Raw genomic sequence first — 18,551 nt, 5'->3', positions numbered from 1 at the left:
GTGTGTTATTCTAGATTTCCAGCATCTGAAGATCCTTCATGTTTATGATATATTATCTCATTGAAACACTTAATGAAGGTAAATAAGAGCCCCAGATGGAATGGATTTTAATATTTCTTCTGATCTTATTGCTCCATTGTATTTTTGACAAAATATTTAGACTTTCTCTTTGCTAATCAGATGTACTGTTTGACGACTTACACATTTAGCATACTTGTGTAATTCCCAACAACTATTTTTATGAATCTGTCAACAATATAAAAATATTGTATACTGAAAGAAATAATTACAATTATATACATTTTTCAATTTCATTGAGTCACAGAATAATAACAAATAGAAAAAAGTCAGCTCGTCACTTCACAGCTATATGTAAAGTTCCCCAAGTAGTTGTCCAGCCATTTTTCAAAAGTATTGAGGGATTCTGCCTTTACCTTTTCAAGAAGTGACACATACCATACTTTGGTGAGGGAAAAGAAATTGAAAGCTCCTCTTCAATCTTACTACCAGTTAATTTAAGTATTGGCCTTCCTGGGTAAGAAAAGGAGGTCCTTCCTGTTCATTCTGTCCAGTCCTCTCAGTTTATTTATGCTTCAATTAAATCTCCTCTCTTTCCTCCAATTTCTCCATGACAAGGAAAACATCCCCTTTCTAGTGTTTCAGAACTGATTTTTTTCCACTACTAACAACATTTGCTTTAAATCCCCCCTTATTTATTTCCTGTAAAGAGATTTGACCTGTTTGCATTACTTTAGTTATAGCCCAACTGATGTATCCAACAGTTCACAAATAGCCTTCCTTCTCTTACATTTTTATAGCTTGCTACCCATAAGATTTCAACAGTCATGCATCTCCGGAACTAACTGCTTAGCATTTTTTTGTATCATTCAATTTATCATTGCTGTAATTGTCGTTCTTAAATGCATATCCTCAAGCTTCTTTGGTCTGAATTTTGTTTTCTTACTACTTTTCACACCTGACCAGTCCTGCCCCCTAACTTCCTGCCCCTTTCAGATTTCATTCTCATCATCCTGAATTTTGGATTGTACAGAAACAGGCTATTTGGCTGAACTTGTGTACATAGGAAAGGGCAGTTACAATGGGACAAATAAAGGAACAACAGATAGATCTGCAACTTATAGGAATAAAATAATCAACCTCTGCTATCCAAGGTACATGGAACCAGTAATTATGATCTGATATTCTTGACCCAATGCTGTAAGCAAAGGAAATATTACTCTTACATGTGTTTTCATTAAACTTAATTTTGAAATTTTAAAAGAACTACAATTGTAAGAAATCTACAATAATAACAGAAAACACTGGAATTACTCTGTGGGATAGGCAGCATCTGTGGAAAAAGCAATTGTGTCAATATTTCAAGAATGATTTCCTTCATCAGAAATGGCTCTGATGAAGGATCTTAGATTTGAAAATTTAATGAATTTTTCTCTTTCCTTGGACACTGACTGTTTGCAGCATTGCATTTTTATGAGCAAAATATAACTTCTTAATATCACAATTTTACAATCCTTTTATCATTAGAAAACTTTACCCAATATAGATTATGATGCAGTTATGGTTATATATTGCATATTTTGATCATAAAACAATAAGTGCATGTTGAGTAAAAGCTCCATAATGACTTTGTTCAATGTTTCATTAATTGGCTGCTTCTGCACCTTGTACCTATGCTGAAGTCTAGATAACATTTGTGTAGGGTTAACTAATGACGTCAAGTGCAGGAATCATAGAGACTTTGGCAACTCAAAACTAAAGATAGATCACTGAAATGAACCAGCAAAACTAACAGAATCCTGATGAACTGAAATCACTCGTGATACTTTGAACTTGGTCTGAGTTTCACCAGATAAGGAACCACAGAAACAAAGCAAAGAGGGGTTGGCATGTTCCCCTGAAATATACCCCAGAGCACGTAGGAATGCAAGAAATTGAATGTACAGGTCTACATCCCTTATCCGAAATTCTGAAATCCAGAAGGCTCCGAAAACCGAGTTGATATCACCAACAGCTGACGTCACTCAGGTGTGACATGGCAGCACTAGCAGAGGCCGCCAGACGTCAGTTGTGGCTCAGCGCTCGTACTGGTTACACGTGCATTTGCTGTTCGCTGATATTTTATGTTCACTGTTGACTTTGTGTTTAATTTCACTGTGAAAATGTCAAAAAGAGCTGCAGATACCCCTTTGGGTAACAATGGGAAAAAGAGAAGGAAGCACCTATCATTATCAATAACGCAGAAAGAGGAATTATTGCAGAAGCTTGATCGTGGTGTGTCTGTGCGATGTCTTACTGAAGAATATGGTGTTGGAACTACCCCTGTATATGATTTAAAGAAACAGAAAGACAAGTTACTGAAGTTTTATAGCGACAGTGATGTTCTACATTTATTCCAATAAGTCACTTGCCATGTGTTTGATTTGGTTCGTTTGAAGTTGTATATTTTTATGTTTTATTGAATGTTTTTGTTGGAAATAAAATATTTTTCTTGTCATTATTCCCTAAACAATACTGTATAACAACTATTTACATAGCATCTACATTGTATTAGGTATTATAAGTAATCTAGAGATGATTTAAAGTATACGGGAGGACGTGCATAGGTCTGGAGCTCAGCTGGGTCCTAAAGTCCACCCACACTGAGACAGATTAAATAAGGGACTTGAGCATACATGTTTTTTGGTATCCACGGGGGGTCCTGGAACCAGTAAGGAGAGATTCTGAAATCCGAAATGCAACTGGCCCCAAGGATTTCAGATAAGGGATTGTGGACCTGTACTATGCTAATTAAATTATGCTAAATTGAATAAAAGTGAGAAATACAGAGCATAACAACCTCCATGATACCTGCAGAACAAAATTAAAATGCAGAGTAAGTCCAAAGACAAACAATTAGACATAAAAGGTAAACAACCCAAGGAACACTGTATATCCACAAGGTGACACTGAGAAAATATAGTCCATAAACTAACTGACAAAAAAATGAAATGAATTTAATTAGAAAGCAGATAACTGGTAAATGTAATTAGGACTCATCTAGTATGGAGAGGATGTGACAACGGATACATTGGGAAAATGAGGTTAACATTTCCAAATAGTGTAAAACTGCCTATTTCATGCTGATACTTTGATGTCAGATTGAATGAAGACTCTTGATTATTATTTCAGCTTTCTTGAGACTGAAAAAATACAGCTTCACTGCTGCACACACGTTGTGATAGAAGTACAGTCTTGGTATTTTGGCCACTTGAAATTGAAGGAATGTCATTAAATATTACGACAATATGACAAGAATGAATTTTAAATGAAATAAAAATTGTAACAGCGACTATATTGGACCAGACAAGAAGTGCATCATTGTGCAAGCTGCTGTTTTCTTTTAATCTGTACTGTTATTTGGTCAGAGATCTTTAATGCTTTTTTTAAGATTTGGCTCAATAGCTTCCCTACTGCCCTGAGACTGCTCTGTGTTCCGAGGTGACAATGAAACTATCAACACATAGCAGAGAGCAGCCAGATGACTGCTGACTGTCGGCATTAGTTCTTCAGTATCATTTCTGTGTTTAAGCCACCTCACCCTTTTAGCAGTTTTAATGGTTGCAGAACATAGATTCAATTTGCAGAATTATTTTTCATAGCAGCTGTGTTCTATGCATCATTATCCTATTCATTTCTAGATTCATCCATTAAGAAATTAAATTAGTGAAGTATGAAGCTTTCCATGCAAGTGTAAAAATTGTTTTCTGTTCAGTAAGGCAAGGAAAAGCAGGTCAGAAAAACCGAACTGCAACAATCAACTCAAACATGGGGAAAATCAAATATTGTGATTTAACCTGCAGCAAACTGCAGAATTATATTTACCGAATTTTCAAATGAACCCAACAAAGCTGATGAGAATTATATAAACTGATTATTGTAATAATAATTGTATCTGACTGCCTAGCTAAATAATTGTTTCAAGATAATTATGACATGCTTGTAGCCAATGTAAATAAAAGCAACATTTTTTCTCATCATGGAATGTGGGGTCACTGGAAATGCCATCATATATTGTCCTTTTTACCCCTTGAATTGAGAAGCTAGATGAAAGTGTGACTGGAATTACATATAGGCTAAATTGGGCAAAGATGACAGATATCTTCCTTGAAGGTCGTCAATGAACCAGATAGCATAATATAAACAAAAATAAAAATGATGAAAGCACTTAGTTGATCATTCAGTACCTATGAATAGACAAACTGAGTTAAAATTTTAGACTGAACATTAATTCTATTTGCCTTTGCACAGATGTTGACTTGATGTATTTTTTCCAGCATTTTCTTCTTCTTACACCCATCAACCCTTCTCACCAGACTGCACGCTTTTCTTTCCTCAATGCTTGCAGAGAATGATGAAGGCAATAATCTAACCTTTTATTGAACTCTATGCTTGCATTCAGTTTTAGTATTGTTTATTACTTTTTAGTTTGCTATTTGATTTTCCACATACATAATAATGAGTGTCACTCGCAATTCTGTTGTTTCTGCACTGAACTCTGGCCTAGCCCCTCTTCCATTATCATTTCCACAGGAAAAATGTGAAGCCCGAGGATGCTGCTGGAAACCAGTGACAACAGGAAGTGGCCCATGGTGTTATTTTGCTTCGAATGTTGGATACGCATTGCAGAACGGTCAAAAGGAAACCTCAACAGGTCGGAAGCACGGCTGAAATGTTTGGCTTATCTGCTTTTATTACAAGATATGATTGATTTTACTAATGAGCCCATTTAATCAGGATATTATTTTGATACAGGATTTGAAGCTCAGTTGTATCGATTGCATTCCCCCTCTTTTTATGGAAAGAATATTGAAAGATTGCTATTAACTGCGGAAATGCAGACAGAAAATCGCTTTCGATTCAAGGTTGGCATGCTTTTGTAGAGAATTGAATCCCCATTGCTTCTTGTTACCAACCTTTTATTATAACTATCTAATGATTGCCCCGTGCAGCATTCTTTTAATGTAGGTTTTAGTTGTTTCATAGTCGGATACTAGCATGAACAGAAGATTGGCTGACTGGCAAAGAAAACAAATTTCCCAACATATATCACAGATATTAAACCTGATTCTCTTTCCGGCTGAAGGCAAGGAGTTGGAATACAGGTAGCTTTTTCTGATTGGCTGTGACTAGAAGAGTTCCACAGGAGGTGGCATTTGGGTCTGCTACTTTACAAATTATGCTAATGATCAGGATGAAGGAATTGATGGCTTTGTCGTCAAGTTTGCGGACGATACAAAGATAGGTGGAGCAGCCAGTAGTGTTGAGGAAGCAGGGAGTCTGCAGAAGGACTTTGACAGATTAGGATAATGGGCAAAAAGTAGCAGATGGAATATGGTGTCAGGAAGTATATTGTTACACACTTTGGCAGAACAAATAAAGGCATAGACTAATTGCTAAATGGTGAGTGAATTCAGAAATCAGAGGTGTATAGGAATTTGGGAGTCCTTGTGCAGAATTCCCTAAAGGTTAACTTGCAGGTTGTGTCATTGTAAGTAAAGTAAATGGAATGTTACCATTCATGTCGAGAGGACGAGAATATAAAACCAAGAATGTAACGCTGAGGCTTTGAAAGGCATTTGATCTGTCTATTCTTGGAGTTCTGAGCAGTTTGGGCCCTTTATTTAAGAAAGGATCAGCTGGCTTTGGAGAAGATCCAGTGGAAGTTTATGAAAATGATCCCAGAAATGAAAGTGTGAATGGACAAAGAGCAGTAGATGACTCTGATCTTATACTCGCTGGAGTTTAGAAGAATGAGAGAGGATCTCATTGAAGTCTACCGAATATTGAAAGGTCTAGATAGAGTGGACTTGGAAAGGCTGTTTCCTATAGTGGGGGGTGTAGGGCTAGAGGACATCGGCTCAGGATAGAAGGCTGTCCCTTCAGAACAGAGATTAAGAGGAACTTATTTAGCAAAAGTGTTGAACCTGTAAATTTCATTGCCTCATATGACTGTGGAGGCCAACTCATTGTATGTATTTAAAACAGAGAGTAATAAGCTCTTGATCTGTAATGATGTCAAAGATTACAGGTAGGAGAATGGGCTTGATGGGGGCAATGTACCAGACAGGATCAAATGCTGGAAAAGTCTCGAGGCTCAAATGGCCTAATTCTGCTCCTATGTCTTACGGTCTTAAATAATGTTTCTAGTTTGTCGGGACATGCTTATTTTAACAATGGTAAACAGGCTTTCCTTTGACTTGATCTTAATGGATGTCCATGAATATGTATTTGATCAAAATATAGTGCAATCGGTTGCAATACCAATTTTTTCACTCTACCATTTAAGCCTAAATATCAACAAAACAATACTAAAACCATTAACTAAAAGTTTTGTATACTAACCTCAGTTTTGTTATTAGATTGCTATCTCAGTGAATAGCTTTGTTTTGGACATCCCTTTAATTTGTCCCACTAATATGCAATTCTATTTTGTTGACTGTCATACAAAGATTACAGATGCTAACAAACAGCGGTTTGAGGTTGCACATGAAAATATCAAACCATTTAAAGGCCCTGCAGTGTCAAATCCTAATTACCAAGTTGAACTTAACCAACATCCTGTTGGAATTGTGGTCAGGAGAAAGTCCAGCGGAACCATTTTGTAAGCAATTTCTTTACAAATATGATTAACAATTTTTGGCATAGTCTGTTATTAACACACACGCGACATTTCTTGTCTTTTATTTAGTGCTAATAAAAATTATATTGCATAGTGGTAATAAATTTTATACAAATGTTTCTATGTTATAAAGTTAATCAATCACAGATTCAAAAGTGCAGTGACTCTGGTTTCTTTTACAAAGCTCCACCTATCTGTATGTGTTATCTTCTATATTGTCCCTCATTCATTCTCCACTTACAATTTCTCTGCTCGTACTTCCTTTAACTTTATTTTAAACTCACAGCATTAACCCTCTATGAAGAGCAAAAGCTTCACAGGGTAATGCACACAAAGTGCTAGAGGAACTCAGCAGGTGAAACAGCATTTGTGAAGGGTTTAGACCCAAAACATCAACTATTTATTTCTCTCCATAGATGCTGCCTGACCTGCTAAGTTCCTCCAGCATTTTGTGTGTGTGACTGCATTTCTGGCATCTGCAGAACCTCTTGTTTTTAAAAGTTTTCCAGGCCTTTGTCTTGCATGACTTTTAAATTTGTACCCAACAAATCCCTCCCAATTTAAAACAAACCCATGTCTTGCAAGCTTTTCTCTGAAACAATAATGTTAAATGATATTGTCCTCTCATTAAGACCAAGCACACCCCAAAGTAATCTCCTGTCACTATTCTTCAACGTGGAACATTGTCTTATTCCTCCATAAACAATCTGACAGTTTTCCTTCTTTGCAAAATATACAGCATATCTGCATCACAAGTTAACATGACGGTCATTTAGCAAATACTTCAATTGCAATAATGATGTAAGATAAATGGTAAGATGTATTTTACCAGATTATAAACTCTAAAAGCCGATCATGGAAGATTCTAAAGACAGAAATTTCTTTTAAGTTAATATTTTAGAAGGTTTTAAAAACAGCACGCTTATTTGTAACCTTATCAGCTATGCTGGAGTTGAGGAATGTAAACCATTTCACACAAATTAATATTTACTAATGGTTTAAATGAGGTGCTACACCACAAAGTCTGGAAGGTCCATTAGTTTATATTAATTTCAAAACAGAAATCTTGTTGATATTGGCCCAGGCAGCACAAGGGAAAGATGCATTTTAAATTATCTTTAATGCTGATTTAAAATAAAAGAACATGCAGGAAAACAGCTCTGATTTTAAAAAACTGGCTTTGTTCTTGTATCTAAGTAATCAGCATGACATATTTCCACCAATTATACTTGTTTTTAAAGGCTCTTTAAATGAGCTTGTTTATCTCAGGCACACAGGCATTATGAGAAGGTTTAAAAAACTAATTAGCATACTCAATTGAAACTAATAAAATGTTCAGTATAGTTTTCAGCAATTTCCAGTAATTAAAATGGAGTTTTTCACAAGTGGAAGACTAGACGTTCTAATTAAAATGCTTCTTTTCTGTACTCAATTTATTCTCTGCTGTATTAATAGCACTCATTACCACCCTTAAAAATGTCAATGAACTTTGCACAAAAGAAAGTGAAACAATGTGATCCAATCAGTTGATTAGACAGTTTTTAGAAATTTATTTTTAGTGAATATACAATTAATAGTGAAGTCATTGTGCAAGATCCAAAGGAAAGACTGGAGGACTTTGTGATGACTCCAACATGCCAAATGTAGACTTGCCCAATCTACTGTCCCTAGTTGCTGATTAATACCTTGTAATTTACCTACCACCCCTTTCCCTGTTTAGCACGTTCCCTCAAGATCCAGAATTTCTTTACTCATACCTACGTTAAAACTTAAAGAGCTTTTGTGGCAAACAAGAATGCTGGAGGAACTCAGCAGGCTAGGCCCATCTATGGATAGACATATTGGAATGGGAGTGGCAAGTGGAATTAAAAAGGAGTGGTCACTGGGAGATCCCACTTCTTCTGGCAGACAGAGCGTAGGTGCTTGGCAAAGCGGTCTCCTAATCTATGTCGGGCCTTACCGATTTCCCAAGGCCACACTGGAAGCAGCGGATACAGTACATGACCCCTACAGACTCTAAGGTGACGTGTCGGCTCAGCTGGAAGGACTTGTTTGGGGCCTGAATGGTAGTGAGAGTGGAGGTGAAGGGCAGGTGTAGCCATTGTTCCACTTGCAAGGATAAATGTCAGTAGGGAGATCAGTGGGGAGGGCCGAGTGGACACGGGAGTCCCGTAGGAAGCGATCCCTGTGGAAAGCAGAAAGTGGGCGGGGGATGGGAAGAAGATGTACCTGGTGATGGGATTTCATTGGAGATGGAAGTTGTGGAGAATTATGTGCTGCACGTGGAGGGTGGTGGTGAGACGAGGACAAGAGGAACCCTATCCCTGGTAGGGTGGCGGGAGGATAGGGTGAGAGGAAGATGGAGTCTCCGAGGCGATTGTAGGGATGACTTGCAGTGGACTGAAAAGCTTGAGAATTTACATATTAAGAAAGAGGATGTGCTGGAGTTTTTGGAAAGCATCAAGTTGGATAAGTCACTGGGACCAGATGGGGTGTACCCCAGGCTACTGTGACAAGCGAGGGAGGAGATTGCTGAGCCTCTGGCAATGATCTTTGCATCATCAATGAGGATGGGAGGGGTTCCGGAGGATTGGAGGGTTGCGGATATTGTTCCCTTATTCAAGAAAGGGAGTAGGGATAGCCCAGGAAATTATAGGCCAGTGAGTCTTACTTCAGTGGTTGGTAAGTTGATGGAGAAAATCCTGAGAGGCAGGATTTATGAACATTTGGAGAGGCATAATATGATTAGGAATAATCAGCATAGCTTTGTTAAAGGCAGGTCATGCCTTACAGGCCTGACTGAATTTTTTTTGAGGATGTGACTAAGCACATTGATGAAGGTAAAGCCGTAGATATAGTGTATATGGATTTCAGCAAGGCGTTTGATAAGGTACCCCGTGCAAGGCTTATTGAGAAAGTAAGGAGGCATGGGATCCAAGGGGACATTGCTTTGTGGATCCAGAACTTGCTTGCCCACAGAAGCCAAAGAGTGATTGCAGACGGGTCATATTCTGCATGGAGGCCAGTGACCAGTGGTGTGCCTCAGGGATCTGTTCTGGGACCCCTACTCTTTGTGATTTTTATAAATGACCTGGATGAGGAAGTGGAGCGATGGGTTAGTAAATCTGCTGATGACACAAAGGTCGGGGGTGTTATGGATAGTGTGGAGTATGGGACATTGATAGGATGCAAAACTGGGCTAAGAAGTGGCAGATGGAGTTCAACCCAGATATGTGAGGTGGTTCATTTTGGTAGGTCAAATATGGCAGAACATAGCATTAATGGCAAGACTGTTGGCAGTGTGGAGGATCAGAGGGATCTTGGGGTCCGAGTTCATAGGACACTCAAAGCTGCTACACAGGTTGACTCTGTGTTTAAGAAGGCATATGGTGCATTGGCCTCAATCGTGGGATTGAGTTTAGGAGCTGAGAGGTAATATTGCAGCTATATAGGACCCTGGTCAGACCCCACTTGAAGTACAGTGCTCATTCTGGTCTCCTCACTATAGGAACGACATGGAAACCATAGAAAGGGTGCAGAGGAGATTTACAAGGATGTTGCCTGGTTTGGGGAGCATGCCTTATGAGAATAGGTTGAGTGAACTCGGCCTTTTATTCTTGGAGCAATGAAGGATGAGAGGTGACCTGATAGAGGTGTACAAAATAATGAGAGGCATTGATCATGTGAATAGTCAGAGGCTTTTCCCCAGGGCTAAAATGGCTAGCACGAGAGGGCATAGTTTTAAGGTGCTTGGAAGTAGGTACAGAGGAGATGTCAGGGGTAAGTTTTTTACGCAGAGAGTGGTGAGTGCGTGGAATGGTCTGCTGGCGACTGTGGTGGAGGCGGATACGATAGGGTCTTTTAAGAGACTCCTGGATGGCTACATGGAACTTAGAAAAATAGAGGGCTAAGGGTAAACCCTAGATAGTTCTAAGGTAGGGACATGTTTGGCACATCTTTGTGGGCCAAAGGGCCTGTATTGTGCTGTAGGTTTTCTATGTTTCCATGAGCCAGGAGCTGCCGGTTGTACCTGAGAGAGATGAGATTGCAGGGTGCCTGCCCTCAAATTTGCCTGGTCCATTTCCAACACCTCCCTCCCCTTTCTCGATCTGTCTGTCTCTCTTTCTGGAGACAGCTTATTTACTGATGTCTATTATAAACTCACGGACTCTAACAGCTACCTGGATTATACCTCCTCCCACCCTGTTACTTGTAAAAATGCCATCCTCTTCTTTCAATTCCACCATCTCCGCTGTATCTGCTCTCAGGATGAGGCTTTTCATTCACAAATAGTCCTCCTTCTTCAAAGAGAGGGGCTTCCCTTCCTCAACCATCAACATTGCCCTCAACCGCGTTTCTTCCATCTCACACATGGTTGTTCTCACCCCATCAACCGGCCACTCTATCAAGGATAGGGCTCCTATTGTCTTCAGCTACCACCCCACCATCCTCCTAGTCCAGCACATAATTGCATAATTCTCCGCAATTTCTGCCATCTCCAACGAGATCACACCACCAAGCACATCTGCCAACCCCTCCCCCCACTTCCTTCATCAACGTTGCCTCCAAATTTCATCCTGCTCTCAAACTTAGCTGGTCCATTTCCGACACCTCCCTTCTGTTTCTTGACCTCTCTTTCTGTATCCCTGGAGACAGCTTATCTACTGATGTCTACAACAAACCCACTAACTCTCACAGCTACCTGGACTATACCTCTTCAAACCCCGTTACTAGTAAAAATGCCATCCTCTTCTCTCCAATTCCTCCATCTCTGCCACAACTGCTCTCAGGATGAGGCTTTTCATTCCAGAATGAAGGAGATGTCCTCCTCCTTCAAAGAAAGGGGCTTCCCTTCCTCCACCATCAGCGCTGCCCTCAACCACATCTCTTTCATTTCGTGCATGACTGCCCTCGTCCCATCCTCCCGCCACCCCACCAGGGATATGGCTCCTCTTGTCCTCACCTGCCACCCCACCAGCCTCTGCATCCAGCAAATAATTCTTCAGAACTTCTGCCATCTCCAATTAGATTCCAGCACCAAGCACATCTTTCCCTCCCCCCCCCCAACTATCTGCTTTCTGTAGGGATCGCTCCCTGTGCATCTCCCTTGTCCATTTGTCCCTCCCCACTGATCTCCTTCCTGACAATTATCCATGCAAGCAGAACAAGTGCTACATCTGCCCCTGCAGCTCCTCCCTCACTACCATTCAGGGCCCCAAACAGTCCTTCCAGATGAGGTGACACTTCACCTATGAGCTTGTTGGGGTCATTTATTGTATCCGGTGCTCCCAGTGTGACCTCCTGAATTTCAGTGAGACCCAACATCAATTGGGAGACCGCATGACTGAGCACCTATGCTCAGTCCACCAGAAGAAGCAGTATTTCCCAGTGGCCACCCATTTTTAATTTCACCTCCCATTCCCATTCTGATATGCCTATCCGTGGCCTCCTCTACTGTTGCGAGGTGGCCACACTCAGGTTGGAGGAGCAACACCTTGTATTCCGCCTGTGTAGCCTCCGACCTGATGACAGTCAATCTCTTGAACTTTTGGTAATTTCACCAGTCCCCATATCTTTTTCCCTCTCTCACGTTATCTCGTTGCCCACCCATCACCTCCCTCTGCTGCTCCTCTCCTCTCTTCTTTCTTCCATGGCCTTCTATTCTATCAGACTCCCCCTTCTCCAGCCTTGTATCTCTTTCACCAATCAACTTCCCATCTCTTTACTTCATCCCTCCTCCTGGTTTCACCTATCACTCTCTCTCTCTCTCCCCCCCCCCCCCCCATTTAAAATCTACTTCTCATCTTTCTTTTTCTCTCATCCTGCTGAAGGATCTGGCCCTGAAACATTGTAAGCAAGCCACTAATAAAGAGGATACCAAAAGTTTCTCAGATATATAAACAGTAAAAGAGAAGCGAGAGTAGATATTGGATCAGTGGAAAATGATGCTGGAAAGGTAGTAATGGGGAAAAGGAAATGGCGGAGGAACTGAATAAGTATTTTGCATCAGTCTGCACAGTGGAAAAAAACTAGCAGTATGGTGGAAGTTTAATGTGTCAAGGTCATGAAGTGTGTGAAGTTATCAAACTAGACTGAAGGTTCTTGGGAAACTGAAAGGTCAGAAGGTAGATAAGTCACCTGGACCAGATGGTGTACACCACAGAGTTCTGAAAGTGATGGCTGCAGAGATTGCAGAGACATTAGTAAATGACCTTTCAAGAATCGATTGCTTCTGACATTGTTCTAGATGAAAGGAAAATTACAAATATCACTCCACTTTTCAAGAAGGGAGAGAGACAGAAGAAAGGAAATTATAGGCCAGTTAGTCTGACCTAAGTGATTGGGAAGATATTGGAGTTGATTGTTCAGGATGTGGTTTTGGAGTAGTTGAACACTCATGATAAAATAGCCCATAGTTAGCATGGTTTCCTCAAAGGAAAATCTTGCCTGGCAAATGTGTTGGAATTCTTTGAAGAAATATACAAGCAGTATAGACAAAGGAGAATTGGTTGATGTTGAAGGCCTTTGACAAGATGTCACAATGAGACTGCTTAAGAAGTTAAAACCCCATGGTATTACAGGGAAGATACTAGCATGGATAAAGCAGTGGCTGAATGGCAGGAAGCAAAGAGTGGGAGCCTTTTTTGTTGGCTGTGGGTGAATAGTGATGTTCCACGGGTCTATCTTGGGACCGCTTCTTTTTATGATCTATATCAATGACTTGGATGACAATCTTATGGAGGTAGAGAGGCTAAAGAAAGACTTAGTCAGATTAAGAGAAAAGGCAAAGAAGTGGCAGACAGAATACTAAGTTGGGATGTGTTTGGTCACGCACTTTGGTAGAAGAAATACAAGGGTAGATTATTTTCTGAATGAAGAGAAAATTCAAACATCTGAAGTGCAAAGGAACTTGGGAGTCCTTGTGCATGATACCTTGAAGGTTAATTTGCAGTCAGTGGTGAGGAAGGCAAATGCAATGTTAGCATTCATTTCAAGAGGACTAGAATATGAAAGCAATGTTGGAATGTTGAAGCACTCGTGAGGCCTCACTGGAGTGTTGTGAGCAGTTTTGGGCTCCTTATCTAATAAAGGATGTGCTGGTATTGGAGAGGGTTCAATGGACGTTCATGAAAATGATTCTGGGATTAAAAGACTTGTCATATGAGGAGCATTTGACGGCTCTGGGCCTCTGCTCACTGGAATTCAGAAGAATGAGGGTGCCCTCATTGAAACCTATTGGACATTGAAAGGCCTTGATAGAGTGGATGTGGAAAGGATGTTTCTTATGGTGGGGAAGTCTATGACCAGAGGACACAGCCTCAGAATAGAAAGGCATCCTTTTAGAATGGAGATGTGGATGAATTTCTTTAGCCAGAGAATGGTGAATTTGTGGCCACAGATAGCTGTGGAGGCCAACTCATCAGGTATATTTAAGGCAAAGGTGGATGGATTTTTGATTAGTCAGGGCATGAAGTGCTATGGGGAGAGGGCAGGAGGTTTGGGCTGAGAGAAAAAATTGGATCAGGCATGATGAAATGTTGGAGCAGACTCAATGGACCAAATGGCGTAATTCTGTTCCTATCTCTTATGGTCTATGATCTTATCTGGCTTTAGTCAATGAGCCCTTCAGTATGTTCTTTCTGAAAGCTGCTGTGACATTCTCCCTGATTATTGATGCAACTCCTCCAACTTTTTTTACATCACTCTATCTCGTCTGAAACATCAAGCTTTTGGAACTTAGACTGCTTGTCTTGTCCTACTGTCATCCAAGTCTCTGTAATGGCCACAGCATTATTGCTGGATTCCCTGAGCCAGACTCCGTGACCTGGCATATTCATATCCTCCTCTAACATGCTTTAGCCCATCAGTCCCACTGAGCTCATTACCCTGACCCTGCTTGTCTTTCCCATCAGGCTTACTTAGCCTAATGCCTACCTTCCCTTCATCTCTCCACCTGTTACCTGTTGCTTTGGTTCCCACCTCCCTCCTCACCCCATTGCCATGCTAGTTGAAGTCCTCCCAAATAGTACTTGCGATTCACCCTGCAAGGACATTGCTGCCCCTCCGGTACACGTGCACTTAGTCCTTCTTGTACAGGTCCCACCTGACCTGGAAGTGAGACTAATTCCAATGATCCAGGTTCCCGAAGCCCTCCCTTCTCCACCAGCTTCATAGTCTCGCATTTAATTGTCTATGTTAATGTTTCTTGCTTTGCCTTGATCTATGATTTAGATTAATTTAGTGTTGCCATTAATATAAAAGGTACCAATTAGTTTTATTACCTACAGCACAAGTCTCAGTAACACAATGAAAATATCAGAAATGTCTGTCAAACCTTTTATGACCTTTGTACAAATGATCAAGGAGCACTATTTAACCCCTAATTCTGTTGTATTTATGAAAGGACATATAATAAGATAAATAATGTTAAATGAGCATATGCATGTAGATATTGGATTTCTCAATAATCATGTTATGTTCTGAACATTTCAATTATCTTTGAATTCAATTATTTTACCCAGTGTGAGGTATAACATCATGTAAATATATTTACATTACTAATTCAAAAGCATTTAGCCTCATCAGTTGGAAACAACCTTTGTTTTTTCATTTTTATATGAATCTGATGATTAACTGAAACCACAGGGTGCAAAAGTAAAGTGAATTTTCTACTAACTTAAATAATTTGTTCCACATCGTGCTGTTCAGGTTGCTTCAGGTAGCACATCATGTAGGGTGAAGAATAATGATACTTTTTTTCTATAGGTTCGATACTTCATTCGGGCCCATACAGTTTGCTGATCAGTATTTACAAATAACTGCTAAACTTCCCAGTCACAACATCTATGGACTAGGAGAACACGTTCATAAACGGTTTCGGCATGACACTAATTGGAAGATCTGGCCCATCTTCTCCAGAGATGCATTTCCTAATGGGGTATGAAAGCATGATGCATGTCAGTTCATTTTATGTGATGTCATCAGGGAGTTCCGCCTGTCCCTTAAAAAGAAACTGTATAATGATTTTTCTTCTAATAGAACAATTTATTAGTTCCACTGCAAAGGATGTTCAAAATTTAGCTGAGGTGATGTAATGTGAAAAATTCTTCTACACCCTCATTAATAGAGGTCACTGAATAAGAAGGTCATGAGATCAAACCCCACTTTGCATAACATGGCTGAATGGTTCAGTGCAGGATTGGACCATTTTGCATTTTTGGAGATGCCATCCTTTTGCTTTTGAGGTGCTGAACTGAGGCAGAGTGCGCTCTTCCAAACTGGCCATAAATAAATCTCATGGAATTATTCAAAGAAAATCACAGTTTCCTTGAACAGCATTTATCTTTCAACAGCACTGCTAAAGTAGATGTGCTTATCATTTAATTATTGCCCCTTCAATCTTATTGTAAGCAAATTGGCTGCTGCAGTACATAATCCTATGTTATAATAGTGACTAATCTTCAAGAGTGATTCATTGGCTGGTAAAAATACTCAGAACATCCTGAAATGCCAATTACCACATTATAAATGTCTTGCTTTTCTTCCATTGCAGAATATATGCCACATATTTCAACTTGAAAATGCATTAAATAGAATAGGTAGTTAGTAATCAAACTTGTTCCTCGGTAAGAAGTGATTAATGGATAAATGGAACATGGATAACTTAGTGTATTTTAAAAAAACTGTCCAAGGTAAACTTCATTGTTCCTTCTTACAGTCATCATATTGACAATTGTATTCTCTGTTTTATTTTCTTATGACTGTGCCTCACATTGATGTATAATAAAAGAAGTAGGAATGCTTCTTCAGTGCTTCCTTAAGAGATAATTCAATAAGCATGATCTGAAGCAAGAAAAAGGAAAATTGAGCTGGAAAGTTTTGCATACACGGTGTGTTTGTGTGGGGAGGGGGAAGAAATTAGATGCCAAGCAGAAGATACTGAGAGGTATGATCAAAAGCTTAGCTAAAGGCATAGAGGACAAGATCTGGAACTGTAGTACGTGATTTTTCTAAAATTAAGAGAGCCGAAGAGATGCTTGTAAACTTCATTTTTTCTTTTAACGAGGCATGCACATATGATATAGTGGCGGAATGACGTATGCCATTTACATATGTTTACCTATAACCCATAATGAATTATTTAAATAACAAAGAATGCTTAATCAAACAATATATTTATAATAGTGCTCAAATATTATTGAAATACTAAATACACAATAAGAAGTGTGCAAGTTACTGAAGGACTTTGTCCTGTCCTTACTGCTCCTGCACAAACCTGGGTACATGAGTAAAAACTTTCCTTATAGTGTGAGCTGTCTTGGAAAATAGGCAAAATAAAAGATTAGACGTGGGAGGAGAAGGGGGTGAGGAAATGTAGATTGAAGCTATTGTTAGGGATTCATATGTACAGTAAGTTGTTTGTAAAACCTGCAGTTAAACCAACTGTATGTGTGATGTCTGCACTTTGGTAAGAAAACACTTCCTGAAGCCCACTGGAATCACACTGCACCTCTACTTAAGTAGTACAGGATGGTTTTTAACTTATAGCAGACTGGCTTTAACTGAGCATAATTCATCACAGTTTTGGTCCTTTTAACAGCATGATTAGTCATGCTGCTGTCACATTACTTTGCAAGCATTGGAAACAAAGGCATTGGGTAAATTTCACATTGGCATCCTTAGAAACGATCAAATTTGTTTCATTGGATTTTTAAAAGAGATTTAAGAAGACAATTAGCAGAAAGGATTATCTAACAAATTGGAGAGCATGTAACCAAGGTCATTGAATGCACAGCTACTGGTGCTGTGAAATTTGTTGTAATTCTCCCATTATTATGAATGCAATCCAATTTCTAAACACAACTCAATTCCTAGGAAGAATCTTCTTATTGGTAGAAATGGTTCCTTATATTGTTCATAAGAAAATAGATTGGAATATTGCTCAACTATAACTGTTCCTAATCTCTCACTTGTATTCTGCTTGATATCCATGCTGCTCTTGCAAAGGTTTTGTGGTCCTTTTTATGATAGGAAAGTTGCACTGAGAATATAAATTGTTGTTTAGCTCACTGCTTTAAACACTCTAAAATATAGCTGCCGGAGGGCCTGTGAGCTGTTGTCAAGATTAAACTGAAATTGATACAATAAACGTGTGATATAAATTCTCTCAAGATAGTAAAACAGCTTTTCTTTAACAGGGGATGCACAATCTCTACGGACACCACACTTTCTTCATGTGTCTGGAAGGGGAGAGTGGATTAGCCTTTGGTGTGTTTTTGCTGAATAGCAATGCTATGGGTAAGCGTTTCACAATAACAATGGCAAAATAGTAAATTAAACAGTGACTTTTATTTTCTCATTTTCTCTGGGTGGGAGCTCTGTGAACAGTAACTTGAAAGAATGGTGGTTGAGTAAACTTTGCCAGCAAAATCTGAGTGCTATTTTTTAGCATTGGACAGCATTTTGGGTTTGAAATGGCATCTGAAGGGTACATTTGTAGCGTGTTATTCTAGTTTAATTATTGAGAAGTAGGGGCATGCAAATAGTATGGGCTTGTGACATCAATCCTCATGCAATACTTGCAGTGCTAAATTAGGTTTCAACAGTGCAGCTAATGTCATGTGTTAATCTCAATCTACTAAACATGTGTTCAATGGCAGAAAGGGCTCCCTCTAATAATATTTAAAAGTATTATCAATTACTTATTGCTTAGAAGTTGATTAATCTGCTATGAGCATTATCTGCACTGTGTGGTTCTTCCAGTTTTCTTAGGTGTTTGCAAATTCTAGCCATTATAGATTTTGCTTTAACTTTAAATCTTCTATAATAACCAGTTATCCCCAGCCTTGGAGAGAGAGTGGAGGAGTAGATG

The 18,551-nt window shown here is 39.4% G+C and overlaps 1 protein-coding gene across 3 annotated transcripts in view; it reads left to right on the top strand.

Annotated features, from left to right (window-relative positions):
* Nucleotides 1–18,551, top strand: part of si (sucrase-isomaltase) — a 185,206-nt gene that overhangs the window by 35,819 nt on the left and 130,836 nt on the right. For all 3 annotated transcript variants that reach the window (XM_073041017.1, XM_073041016.1, XM_073041015.1), the window contains 5 exons: nt 4,591–4,711; nt 4,813–4,922; nt 6,510–6,661; nt 15,446–15,617; nt 17,878–17,977. In XM_073041017.1, the coding sequence (XP_072897118.1) occupies nt 4,591–4,711; nt 4,813–4,922; nt 6,510–6,661; nt 15,446–15,617; nt 17,878–17,977 (655 nt within the window). The remainder of the gene's footprint in view (nt 1–4,590; nt 4,712–4,812; nt 4,923–6,509; nt 6,662–15,445; nt 15,618–17,877; nt 17,978–18,551) is intronic.

Source organism: Hemitrygon akajei, chromosome 3 (assembly GCF_048418815.1).
Source record: "Hemitrygon akajei chromosome 3, sHemAka1.3, whole genome shotgun sequence".
NCBI lineage: Eukaryota > Metazoa > Chordata > Chondrichthyes > Myliobatiformes > Dasyatidae > Hemitrygon > Hemitrygon akajei.
Note: the sequence above shows the minus strand (reverse complement) of the source record. Positions and strands in the feature narration are given on the sequence as shown.